This window comes from Lampetra planeri, unplaced genomic scaffold (genome assembly GCF_965212315.1).
Source record: "Lampetra planeri unplaced genomic scaffold, kcLamPlan1.2.h2 scaffold_372, whole genome shotgun sequence".
In the NCBI taxonomy this organism is placed as follows: domain Eukaryota; kingdom Metazoa; phylum Chordata; class Hyperoartia; order Petromyzontiformes; family Petromyzontidae; genus Lampetra; species Lampetra planeri.
Window position 1 is genome coordinate 32,567 of NW_027615195.1, and position 12,434 is coordinate 45,000.

Below are 12,434 nucleotides of genomic sequence, written 5' to 3' on the forward strand. Positions count from 1 at the left end.
TCCACAAATCTGGGTCATGTCACCCCAGAAATCTGGGTCATGTCACCCCACAAATCTGGGTCATGTCACCCCAGAAATCTGGGTCATGTCACCCCACAAATCTGGGCCATGTCACTCCACAAATGCGGACGATGGCACCTCGCGCTCCACTCCAGGAGCGAGGAAACCACCCAGCAGGGCGCGGTGGGTCCTGGAAGGCATCCGATAAACCACGAAGATCCTTTTGAAACACCAATGACGGTGACATCACCGCACCGCCCGTGCCAGGCCAGGTGCACTTTGAGGACACCACGTGAAAGCGTCGAATGCTCGCTGCCGACAGGGAGTCGTCAAGGGGACAGACCCACACGCAGACGTCGAGATCTGCGCTGGAGTTCTCAGGATTCGTTGTCCGGATGGTGGACACGGTGGCTAGGAGATGTTGACTACCTCGCCTGGTCGACGGTCTGTCTCTCTCTGATCATCATCACGGTGGCCAGGAGATGTTGACTACCTCGCCTGGTCTACGGTATGTGTGTCTCTCTCATCATCACGGTGGCTAGGAGATGTTGACTACCTCGCCTGGTCTACGGTCTGTCTCTCTCAGATCATCATCACGGTGCCCAGATGTTGACTACCTCGCCTGGTCTACGGTCTGTGTGTCTCTCTCATCATCACGGTGGCTAGGAGATGTTGACTACCTCGCCTGGTCTACGGTCTGTGTGTCTCTCTCTCATCATCACGGTGGCTAGATGTTGACTACCTCGCCTGGTCTACGGTCTGTCTCTCTCTGATCATCATCACGGTGGCCAGGAGATGTTGACTACCTCGCCTGGTCTACGGTCTGTGTGTCTCTCTCATCATCACGGTGGCTAGGAGATGTTGACTACCTCGCCTGGTCTACGGTCTGTGTGTCTCTCTCTCATCATCACGGTGGCTAGATGTTGACTACCTCGCCTGGTCTACGGTCTGTGTGTCTCTCTCTGATCATCATCACGGTGGCTAGGCAATGTTGACTACCTCGCCTGGTCTACCGTCTGTGTGTCTCTCTCTCTCATCATCATCACGGTGGCTAGGAGATGTTGACTACCTCGCCTGGTCTACGGTCTGTGTGTCTCTCTCATCATCACGGTGGCTAGGAGATGTTGACTACCTCGCCTGGTCTACGGTCTGTGTGTCTCTCTCTCATCATCACGGTGGCTAGATGTTGACTACCTCGCCTGGTCTACGGTCTGTGTGTCTCTCTCTGATCATCATCACGGTGGCTAGGAGATGTTGACTACCTCGCCTGGTCTACCGTCTGTGTGTCTCTCTCATCATCACGGTGGCTAGGAGATGTTGACTACCTCGCCTGGTCTACGGTCTGTGTGTCTCTCTCTCATCATCACGGTGGCTAGATGTTGACTACCTCGCCTGGTCTACGGTCTGTGTGTCTCTCTCTGATCATCATCACGGTGGCTAGGAGATGTTGACTACCTCGCCTGGTCTACCGTCTGTGTGTCTCTCTCATCATCACGGTGGCTAGGAGATGTTGACTACCTCGCCTGGTCTACGGTCTGTGTGTCTCTCTCTCATCATCATCACGGTGGCTAGATGTTGACTACCTCGCCTGGTCTACGGTCTGTGTGTCTCTCTCTCATCATCATCACGGTGGCTAGATGTTGACTACCTCGCCTCGTCTACGGTCTGTGTGTCTTTCTCTCATCATCATCACGGTGGCTAGGAGATGTTGACTACCTCGCCTGGTCTACGGTCTGTCTCTCTCTCTCTCATCATCGCGGTGACTAGATGTTGACTACCTCGCCTGGTCTACGGTCTGTCTCTCTCTCTCTCATCATCATCGCGGTGACTAGATGTTGACTACCTCGCCTGGCCTACGGTCTGTGTGTCTCGCACTCATCATCATCACTACGGTGGCTAGGAGATGTTGACTACCTCGCCTGGTGTGCAGGAGGTTGTGGGTTCGAACCGGACCCCGACGATGCCTGCTGCTGCTGTCTGTTTGGAGTCTGCGTCTCTCTCTGGCGTCATTGAGATTCACCATCTCTAGTGCATGTGACGTCCTTTATTTAACCATCAGACCCCCCCCCCCCCCCCCATTGAGATTCACCATCTCTAGTAACTGTGACTTCCTTTATTTAACCACAAGGCCAGACAGCCACCCCCATTGATATTCAACGTCTCTGCGATGTTTAAAAAGGGAGCATATTTACAATAATTTAATCACAAATATAAATTCTGTTTCCTGTTTTAAAAAAAATAAAAAAATATCAGCCGTGCACGAAGGTTCCTAATGGACCGCGTCTCGCGGGAAAAGTCAACGACATCATCATGAACATCACCACCATCATCATCACCAACATCACCATCATCAGCACCATCATCACCACCATCACCACCACCAACATCACCATCATCAGCACCATCATCACCACCATCACCACCACCAACATCACCATCATCAGCACCATCATCACCACCATCACAACCACCAACATCATCACCATCACCACCATCATCACCACCATCATCATCACCACCATCACCACCAACATCACCACCATCATCACCACCACCACCGCCATCATCATCAAATCACCATCATCACCACCATCAACACCACCATCCTCACCATCAACATCACTATCACCATCAACATCACCATCACCACCAACAACACCACCAACATCACCACCATCACCATCAAATCACCATCATCACCATCATCATCAACATCACCACCATCATCACCATCATCACCATCATCACTATCTGGTGGGGGTGGGGTGCCACTAAAATCGATACGTGGCTGGATACGCGCCAAAGTTGTGGTCAACCCTACTACGGATGGACTCATCCTGCAACGGGAATGTGGAATGTCGCCCCACTGATGAGTCTCTCCGTCTCTCTCTCTGGCTTCCGTTTTGATTCCGAGAGAGACGCGAGCCAAGAACCGGAGCGGCTTGAACCCGACTCATCGGTGTCTCTGACACGGCCATCATGAACCTGACACGGCCGTTTTGAAATTGATGTGCCCATTAGGAAATTTACACGGCGATTATGGCATTGACACGGCCATATTAAACCTGGCACGGCCATTATGGAATCGATATCCACATTAGAAAATTGACAAGGCCATTATGATCCTGGCATGGCCATTTTGGAATTGATATCCACATTAGAAAATTGACAAGGCCATTATGATCCTGACACGGCCATTTTGGAATTGATATCCACATTAGAAAATTTACATGGCCATTTTAAACCTGGCACGGCCATTTTGAAATTGATGTGCCCATTAAGAAATTTACACGGCGATTATGGCCCTGACACGTCCGTTTTGAAATTGATATCCACATTAGGAAATTGACACGGCCAATATGGAATTGATAAGTCCATTAGGAAATTGACACGGCAATTATGATCCCGACACGCCCATTATGATCCCGACACGGCCATTTTGAAATTTACATGCCCATTAAGGCTATTATTGGCCCTGACACGGCCATATTAAACCTGGCACGGCCATTATGGAATTGATATACACATTAGGAAATTGACACGGCTATCATGACTCTTGACACGAGCATGTGTGAACACCTGTGTACACGTGTGTGAACATGTGTGCATGTGTCCACGCGTGTGTGTCCACACCTCTGTACACGTGTGTCTGTGCATGTGTGTATTACTGGCCAACCACCCCCTCGTGTGCCGTGCCAGCCTTCATAAGTGCTGCTCGCTAACAGCACTTGCCCCAACAGTCTGTTAAGCCTTTGTAAGCGTGTGTGCGTGTGTGTGCGTGTGTCTACGTGTGTGTACGTGTGTGTGTGTGTGTGTACACGTGTGCATGTGAGTGTGTGTACACGTGTGAGTGTGTACACGTGTGAGTGTGTACACGTGTGTGTGTGTGTGTGTACACGTGTTTGTATGTACAAGTGTGTGTGTGTACATGTGTGTGTGTGTACACGTGTGTGTGTGCACATGCGTGCGTGTGTGTGTACACGTGTGTGTGCACGTGTGTGTGTGTACGCGTGTGTGTGTACACGTGTGTGTGTGTGCACGTGTGTGTGTGTACACGCGTGTGTGTGTGTACACGTGTGTGTGTGTGTACACGTGTGTGTACACGTGTGTGTGTGTGCGTCACGGCTCTGTGAGTCGTGAGGAGCTGGGTGCGTTCGCTGGGGCGATCTTCATCTTCGTGAGCCGCGGCCGCCAGAGTCCAACCGGAGCCGGCTCCTTCGCGGGCGCAGCCGTAGGAGGGGGGGGCGCGCCCCCCTGGCTGGCCGGGCGACCGTCCCTCCGCTAGGTCCGCTCCGACGCAAACGGCCGGAGCCGTCATGGCCGCAGGTGGACGTGGGGGTGGTGCCTGAGGCTCTGCAGCAGCTCCTCCTCTGTGGGCTCCTCCACGTCCTTGCTGCAGCAGTAGTAGTAGCAGTAGTAGTAGCAGCAGTAGTAGCAGCAGCAGTAGTAGTAGCAGTAGTAGCAGCAGTAGCAGTAGTAGCAGCAGTAGCAGCAGTAGCAGTAGTAGCAGTAGTAGCAGCAGTAGTAGTAGTAGCAGCAGCAGTAGTAGCAGTAGTAGCAGTAGTAGCAGTAGTAGCAGTAGCAGTAGTAGCAGCAGTAGCAGCAGCAGTAGTAGCAGTAGTAGCAGCAGTAGCAGTAGTAGCAGCAGTAGCAGCAGTAGCAGTAGTAGCAGTAGTAGCAGCAGTAGCAGTAGTAGCAGAAGCAGCAGCAGTAGTAGCAGTAGTAGCAGTAGTAGCAGCAGTAGCAGTAGTAGCAGCAGCAGGAGTAGCAGTAGTAGCAGCAGCAGCAGTAGTAGCAGTAGTAGCATGAGTAGTAGCAGCAGCAGCAGCAGTAGTAGCAGTAGTAGCAAGAGTAGTAGCAGCAGTAGTAGCAGTAGTAGCAGTAGTAGTAGCAGCAGTAGCAGTAGTAGCAAGAGTAGTAGTAGCAGTAGTAGCAGCAGCAACAGTAGAAGCAGCAGCAGTAGCAGCCTTGAGTCTCACTCTGACCCTGAGACCCGGTCTCCTTGAGTCTCCCTGAGTCTCTCTCTGACCCTGAGTCTCTCTCTCACCCTGAGACCCGGTCTCCCTGAGTCTCTCTCTCACCCTGAGACCCGGTCTCCCTGAGTCTCAATCGGACCCTGAGTCTCACTCTGACCCTGAAACCCGGTCTCCCTGAGTCTCAATCGGACCCTGAGTCTCACTCTCACCCTGAAACCCGGTCTCCCTGAGTCTCTCTCTCACCCTGAGACCCGGTCTCCCTGAGACTCACTCTCACCCTGAGACCCAGTCTCCCTGAGTCTCACTCGGACCCTGAGTCTCACTCTCACCCTGAGACCCGGTCTCCCTGAGTCTCACTCTCACCCTGAAACCCGGTCTCCCTGAGTCTATCTCTCACCCTGAGACCCGGTCTCCCTGAGTCTCACTCGGACCCTGAGTCTCTCTCTCACCCTGAGACCCGGTCTCCCTGAGTCTCACTCGGACCCTGAGTCTCTCTCTCACCCTGAGACCCGGTCTCCCTGAGACTCACTCTCACCCTGAGACCCGGTCTCCCTGAGTCTCACTCGGACCCTGAGTCTCTCTCTCACCCTGAAACCCGGTCTCCCTGAGTCTCACTCTCACCCTGAAACCCGGTCTCCCTGAGTCTCACTCGGACCCTGAGCCTCTCTCTCACCCTGAGACCCGGTCTCCCTGAGTCTCACTCGGACCCTGAGTCTCTCTCTCACCCTAAAACCCGGTCTCCCTGAGTCTCACTCGGACCCTGAGCCTCTCTCTCACCCTGAAACCCGGTCTCCCTGAGTCTCACTCTCACCCTGAAACCCGGTCTCCCTGAGTCTCTCTCTCTCACCCTGAGACCCGGTCTCCCTGAGTCTCACTCTCACCCTGAGACCCGGTCTGCCTGAGACTCACTCTCACCCTGAGACCCGGTCTCCCTGAGTCTCACTCTCACCCTGAAACCCGGTCTCCCTGAGTCTCTCTCTCACCCTGAGACCCGGTCTCCCTGAGTCTCACTCGGACCCTGAGTCTCTCTCTCACCCTGAGACCCGGTCTCCCTGAGTCTCACTCGGACCCTGAGTCTCACTCTCATCCTGAGACCCGGTCTCCCTGAGTCTCTCTCTGAACCTGAGACCCGGTCTCCCTGAGTCTCACTCTGACCCTGAGTCTCTCTCATCCTGAGACCCGGTCTCCCTGAGTCTCACTCTGACCCCGAGACCCGGTCTCCCTGAGTCTCACTCTGACCCTGAGACCCGGTCTCCCTGAGTCTCACTCTGACCCAGAGACCCGGTCTCCCTGAGTCTCACTCTGACCCTGAGACCCGGTCTCCCTGAGTCTCACTCTGACCCTGAGACCCGGTCTCCCTGAGTCTCACTCTGACCCAGAGACCCGGTCTCCCTGAGTCTCACTCTGACCCTGAGACCCGGTCTCCCTGAGTCTCACTCTGACCCAGAGACCCGGTCTCCCTGAGTCTCACTCTGACCCCGAGACCCGGTCTCCCTGAGTCTCACTCTGACCCAGAGACCCGGTCTCCGTGAGTCTCACTCTGACCATGAGACCCGGTCTCCCTGAGTCTCACTCTGACCCTGAGTCTCACTCTGACCCTAAGACCCGGTTCTCCCTGAGTCTCACTCTCACCCTGAGACCCGGTCTCCCTGAGTCTCACTCTGACCCTGAGTCTCTCTCTGAGTCTCACTCGGACCCTGAGTCTCTCTCTCACCCTGAGACCCGGTATCCCTGAGTCTCACTCTGACCCTGAGTCTCTCTCTGAGTCTCACTCGGACCCTGAGTCTCTCTCTCACCCCGAGACCCGGTCTCCCTGAGTCTCACTCTGACCCTGAGTCTCTCTCTGGGTCTCACTCGGACCCTGAGTCTCTCTCTCACCCTGAGACCCGGTCTCCCTGAGTCTCTCTCTGAACCTGAGACCCGGTCTCCCTGAGTCTCACTCTGACCCTGAGTCTCACTCTGACCCAGAGACCCGATCTCCCTGAGTCTCACTCTGACCCAGAGACCCGGTCTCCCTGAGTCTCTCTCTGAACCTGAGACCCGGTCTCCCTGAGTCTCACTCTGACCCTGAGTCTCACTCTGACCCAGAGACCCGGTCTCCCTGAGTCTCACTCTCACCCTGAGACCCGGTCTCCCTGAGTCTCACTCTGACCCAGAGACCCGGTCTCCCTGAGACTCACTCTCACCCTGAGACCCGGTCTCCCTGAATCTCACTCTGACCCTGAGTCTCTCTCTGACCCTGAGACTCGGTCTCCCTGAGTCTCACTCTGACCCTGAGTCTCTCTCTGAGTCTCACTCGGACCCTGAGTCTCACTCTCACCCTGAGACCCGGTCTCCCTGAGTCTCACTCTGACCCTGAGTCTCTCTCTGAGTCTCACTCAGACCCTGAGTCTCACTCTGACCCAGAGACCCGGTCTCCCTGAGTCTCACTCTGACCCTGAGTCTCTCTCTGAGTCTCACTCGGACCCTGAGTCTCACTCTGACCCAGAGACCCGGTCTCCCTGAGTCTCACTCTGACCCTGAGTCTCACTCTGACCCAGAGACCCGGTCTCCCTAAGACTCTCTCTCACCCTGAGACCCGGTCTCCCTGAGTCTCACTCTCACCCAGAGACCCGGTCTCCCCGTGTCTCCCCGAGTGTCTCCCCGTGTCTCCCCGAGTGTCTCCCCCTCTGAGTCTCACTCTGAGCCTCACTCTGACCCCGAGTGTCTCCCCCTCTGAGTCTCACTCTGAGTCTCCCCGTGTCTCCCCGTGTTTCTCCGTGTCTCCCCCTCTGAGTCTCACTCTGAGTCTCCCCGTGTCTCCCCGTGTCTCCCCGAGTGTCTCCCCCTCTGAGTCTCACTCTTAGTCTCCCCGTGTCTCCCCGTGTCTCCCCGTGTCTCCCCCTCTCAGTCTCACTCTGAGTCTCCCCGTGTCTCCCCGTGTCTCCTCGAGTGTCTCCCCCTCTGAGTCTCACTCTTAGTCTCCCCGTGTCTCCCCGTGTCTCCCCGAGTGTCTCCCCCTCTGAGTCTCACTCTTAGTCTCCCCGTGTCTCCCCGTGTCTCCCCGTGTCTCCCCGAGTGTCTCCCCCTCTGAGTCTCACTCTTAGTCTCCCCGTGTCTCCCCGTGTCTCCCCGTGTCTCCCCGTGTCTCCCCCTCTGAGTCTCACTCTTAGTCTCCCCGTGTCTCCCCGTGTCTCCCCGTGTCTCCCCGTGTCTCCCCCTCTGAGTCTCACTCTTAGTCTCCCCGTGTCTCCCCGTGTCTCCTCGTGTCTCCACGTGTCTCCCCGTGTCTCCCCCTCTGAGTCTCACTCTTAGTCTCCCCGTGTCTCCCCGTGTCTCCCCGTGTCTCCCCGTGTCTCCCCCTCTGAGTCTCACTCTTAGTCTCCCCGTGTCTCCCCGTGTCTCCTCGTGTCTCCACGTGTCTCCCCGTGTCTCCCCCTCTCAGTCTCACTCTGAGTCTCCCCGTGTCTCCCCGTGTCTCCCCGTGTCTCCCCGTGTCTCCCCCTCTGAGTATCACTCTGAGTCTCCCCGTGTCTCCCCGTGTCTCCCCGTGTCTCCCCGTGTCTCCCCGTGTCTCCTCGTGTCTCCACGTGTCTCCCCGTGTCTCCCCCTCTCAGTCTCACTCTGAGTCTCCCCGTGTCTCCCCGTGTCTCCACGTGTCTCCCCCTCTCAGTCTCACTCTGAGTCTCCCCGTGTCTCCCCGTGTCTCCACGTGTCTCCCCCTCTGAGTCTCACTCTTAGTCTCCCCGTGTCTCCCCGTGTCTCCACGTGTCTCCCCCTCTCAGTCTCACTCTGAGTCTCCCCGTGTCTCCCCGTGTCTCCACGTGTCTCCCCCTCTCAGTCTCACTCTGAGTCTCCCCGTGTCTCCCCATGTCTCCCCGTGTCTCCCCATGTCTCCCCGTGTCTCCCCCTCTGAGTCTCACTCTTAGTCTCCCCGTGTCTCCCCGTGTCTCCCCGTGTCTCCCTGTGTCTCCCCGAGTGTGTCCCCGTGTCTCCCCGTGTCTCCCCGAGTGTCTCCCCGTGTCTCCCCGTGTCTCCCCGTGTCTCCCCGTGTCTCTCCGAGTGTCTCCCTGTGTCTCCCCGTGTCTCCCCGTGTCTCCCCGTGTCTCCCCCTCTGAGTCTCACTCTTAGTCTCCCCGTGTCTCCCCGTGTCTCTCCGTGTCTCCCCCTCTGAGTCTCACTCTTAGTCTCCCCGTGTCTCCCCGTGTCTCTCCGTGTCTCCCCCTCTGAGTCTCACTCTTAGTCTCCCCGTGTCTCCCCGTGTCTCCCCGTGTCTCCCCCTCTGAGTCTCACTCTTAGTCTCCCCGTGTCTCCCCGTGTCTCCCCGTGTCTCCCCGTGTCTCCCCGTGTCTCCCCCTCTCAGTCTCACTCTGAGTCTCCCCGTGTCTCCACGTGTCTCCCCGTGTCTCCCCCTCTGAGTCTCACTCTTAGTCTCCCCGTGTCTCCCCGTGTCTCCCCCTCTCAGTCTCACTCTGAGTCTCCCCGTGTCTCCCCGTGTCTCCCCGAGTGTCTCCCCGTGTCTCCCCCTCTGAGTCTCACTCTGAGTCTCCCTGTGTCTCCCCGTGTCTCCCCGTGTCTCCCCCTCTGAGTCTCACTCTTAGTCTCCCCGTGTCTCCCCGTGTCTCCCCGTGTCTCCCCGAGTGTGTCCCCGTGTCTCCCCGTGTCTCCCCGAGTGTCTCCCTGTGTCTCCCCGTGTCTCCACGTGTCTCCCCGAGTGTGTCCCCGTGTCTCCCCGTGTCTCCCCGAGTGTCTCCCCGTGTCTCCCCGTGTCTCCCCGAGTGTCTCCCTGTGTCTCCCCGTGTCTCCCCGTGTCTCCCCGTGTCTCCCCCTCTGAGTCTCACTCTTAGTCTCCCCGTGTCTCCCCGTGTCTCCCCGTGTCTCCCCGTGTCTCCCTGTGTCTCCCCGTGTCTCCCCGTGTCTCCCCGAGTGTCTCCCCGTGTCTCCCCGTGTCTCCCCTTGTCTCCCCGAGTGTCTCCCCGTGTCTCCCCGTGTCTCCCCGTGTCTCCCCCTCTGAGTCTCACTCTTAGTCTCCCCGTGTCTCCCCGTGTCTCCCGTGTCTCCCCCTCTGAGTCTCACTCTTAGTCTCCCCGTGTCTCCCCGTGTCTCCCCGTGTCTCCCCGTGTCTCCCCGTGTCTCCCCGAGTGTGTCCCCCGTGTCTCCCCGTGTCTCCCCGAGTGTCTCCCCGTGTCTCCCCGTGTCTCCCCGTGTCTCCCCGTGTCTCCCCGAGTGTCTCCCTGTGTCTCCCCGTGTCTCCACGTGTCTCCCCGAGTGTGTCCCCGTGTCTCCCCGTGTCTCCCCGAGTGTCTCCCCGTGTCTCCCCGTGTCTCCCCGAGTGTCTCCCTGTGTCTCCCCGTGTCTCCCCGTGTCTCCCCGTGTCTCCCCCTCTGAGTCTCACTCTTAGTCTCCCCGTGTCTCCCCGTGTCTCCCCGTGTCTCCCCGTGTCTCCCTGTGTCTCCCCGTGTCTCCCCGTGTCTCCCCGAGTGTCTCCCCGTGTCTCCCCGTGTCTCCCCTTGTCTCCCCGAGTGTCTCCCCGTGTCTCCCCGTGTCTCCCCCTCTGAGTCTCACTCTTAGTCTCCCCGTGTCTCCCCGTGTCTCCCGTGTCTCCCCCTCTGAGTCTCACTCTTAGTCTCCCCGTGTCTCCCCGTGTCTCCCCGTGTCTCCCCGTGTCTCCCCGTGTCTCCCCGAGTGTGTCCCCGTGTCTCCCCGTGTCTCCCCGAGTGTCTCCCCGTGTCTCCCCGTGTCTCCCCGTGTCTCCCCGTGTCTCCCCGAGTGTCTCCCTGTGTCTCCCCGTGTCTCCCCGTGTCTCCCCGTGTCTCCTCGAGTGTCTCCCCCTCTGAGTCTCACTCTTAGTCTCCCCGTGTCTCCCCGTGTCTCCCCGTGTCTCCCCCTCTGAGTCTCACTCTTAGTCTCCCCGTGTCTCCCCGTGTCTCCCCGTGTCTCCCCGTGTCTCCCCCTCTGAGTCTCACTCTTAGTCTCCCCGTGTCTCCCCGTGTCTCCCCGTGTCTCCCCGTGTCTCCCCCTCTGAGTCTCACTCTTAGTCTCCCCGTGTCTCCCCGTGTCTCCCCGTGTCTCCCCGTGTCTCCCCGAGTGTGTCCCCGTGTCTCCCCGTGTCTCCCCGAGTGTCTCCCCGTGTCTCCCCTTGTCTCCCCGAGTGTCTCCCTGTGTCTCCCCGTGTCTCCACGTGTCTCCCCGTGTCTCCCCCTCTGAGTCTCACTCTTAGTCTCCCCGTGTCTCCCCGTGTCTCCCCGTGTCTCCCCGTGTCTCCCCGAGTGTGTCCCCGTGTCTCCCCGTGTCTCCCCGAGTGTCTCCCCGTGTCTCCCCGTGTCTCCCCGTGTCTCCCCGTGTCTCCCCGTGTCTCCCCGAGTGTCTCCCTGTGTCTCCCCGTGTCTCCACGTGTCTCCCCGTGTCTCCCCCTCTGAGTCTCACTCTTAGTCTCCCCGTGTCTCCCCGTGTCTCCCCGTGTCTCCCCGTGTCTCCCCGAGTGTGTCCCCGTGTCTCCCCGTGTCTCCCCGAGTGTCTCCCCATGTCTCCCCGTGTCTCCCCGTGTCTCCCCGAGTGTCTCCCTGTGTCTCCCCGTGTCTCCACGTGTCTCCCCCTCTGAGTCTCACTCTTAGTCTCCCCGTGTCTCCCTGTGTCTCCCCGTGTCTCCCACGTGTCTCCCCCTCTGAGTCTCACTCTTAGTCTCCCCGTGTCTCCCCGTGTCTCTCCGTGTCTCCCCCTCTGAGTCTCACTCTTAGTCTCCCCGTGTCTCCCCCGTGTCTCCCCGTGTCTCCCCCTCTGAGTCTCACTCTTAGTCTCCCCGTGTCTCCCCGTGTCTCCCCGTGTCTCCTCGAGTGTCTCCCCCTCTGAGTCTCACTCTTAGTCTCCCCGTGTCTCCCCGTGTCTCCCCGAGTGTCTCCCCCTCTGAGTCTCACTCTTAGTCTCCCCGTGTCTCCCCGTGTCTCCCCGTGTCTCCTCGAGTGTCTCCCCCTCTGAGTCTCACTCTTAGTCTCCCCGTGTCTCCCCGTGTCTCCTCGAGTGTCTCCCCCTCTGAGTCTCACTCTTAGTCTCCCCGTGTCTCCCCGTGTCTCCCCGTGTCTCCCCCTCTGAGTCTCACTCTTAGTCTCCCCGTGTCTCCCCGTGTCTCCACGTGTCTCCCCCTCTCAGTCTCACTCTGAGTCTCCCTGTGTCTCCCCGTGTCTCCCCGTGTCTCCCCCTCTCAGTCTCACTCTGAGTCTCCCTGTGTCTCCCCGTGTCTCCCCGTGTCTCCCCGAGTGTCTCCCCGTGTCTCCCCGTGTCTCCCCGTGTCTCCCCGAGTGTCTCCCTGTGTCTCCCCGTGTCTCCACGTGTCTCCCCGTGTCTCCCCCTCTGAGTCTCACTCTTAGTCTCCCCGTGTCTCCCCGTGTCTCCCCGTGTCTCCCCGTGTCTCCCCGAGTGTGTCCCCGTGTCTCCCCGTGTCTCCCCGAGTGTCTCCCCATGTCTCCCCGTGTCTCCCCGTGT

At 58.3% G+C, this 12,434-nt stretch overlaps 1 protein-coding gene across 1 annotated transcript in view; it reads right to left on the bottom strand.

The window, feature by feature from the left end:
* Window positions 1–2,098: 2,098 nt before the first annotated feature.
* Window positions 2,099–12,434, bottom strand: part of LOC144740986 (two pore channel protein 2-like) — a 30,887-nt gene continuing 20,551 nt past the window's right edge. The window contains exon 6 of the mRNA XM_078623680.1: window positions 2,099–4,393. Within this exon, the coding sequence (XP_078479806.1) occupies window positions 4,315–4,393 (79 nt within the window). The 3' untranslated portion in view covers window positions 2,099–4,314. The remainder of the gene's footprint in view (window positions 4,394–12,434) is intronic.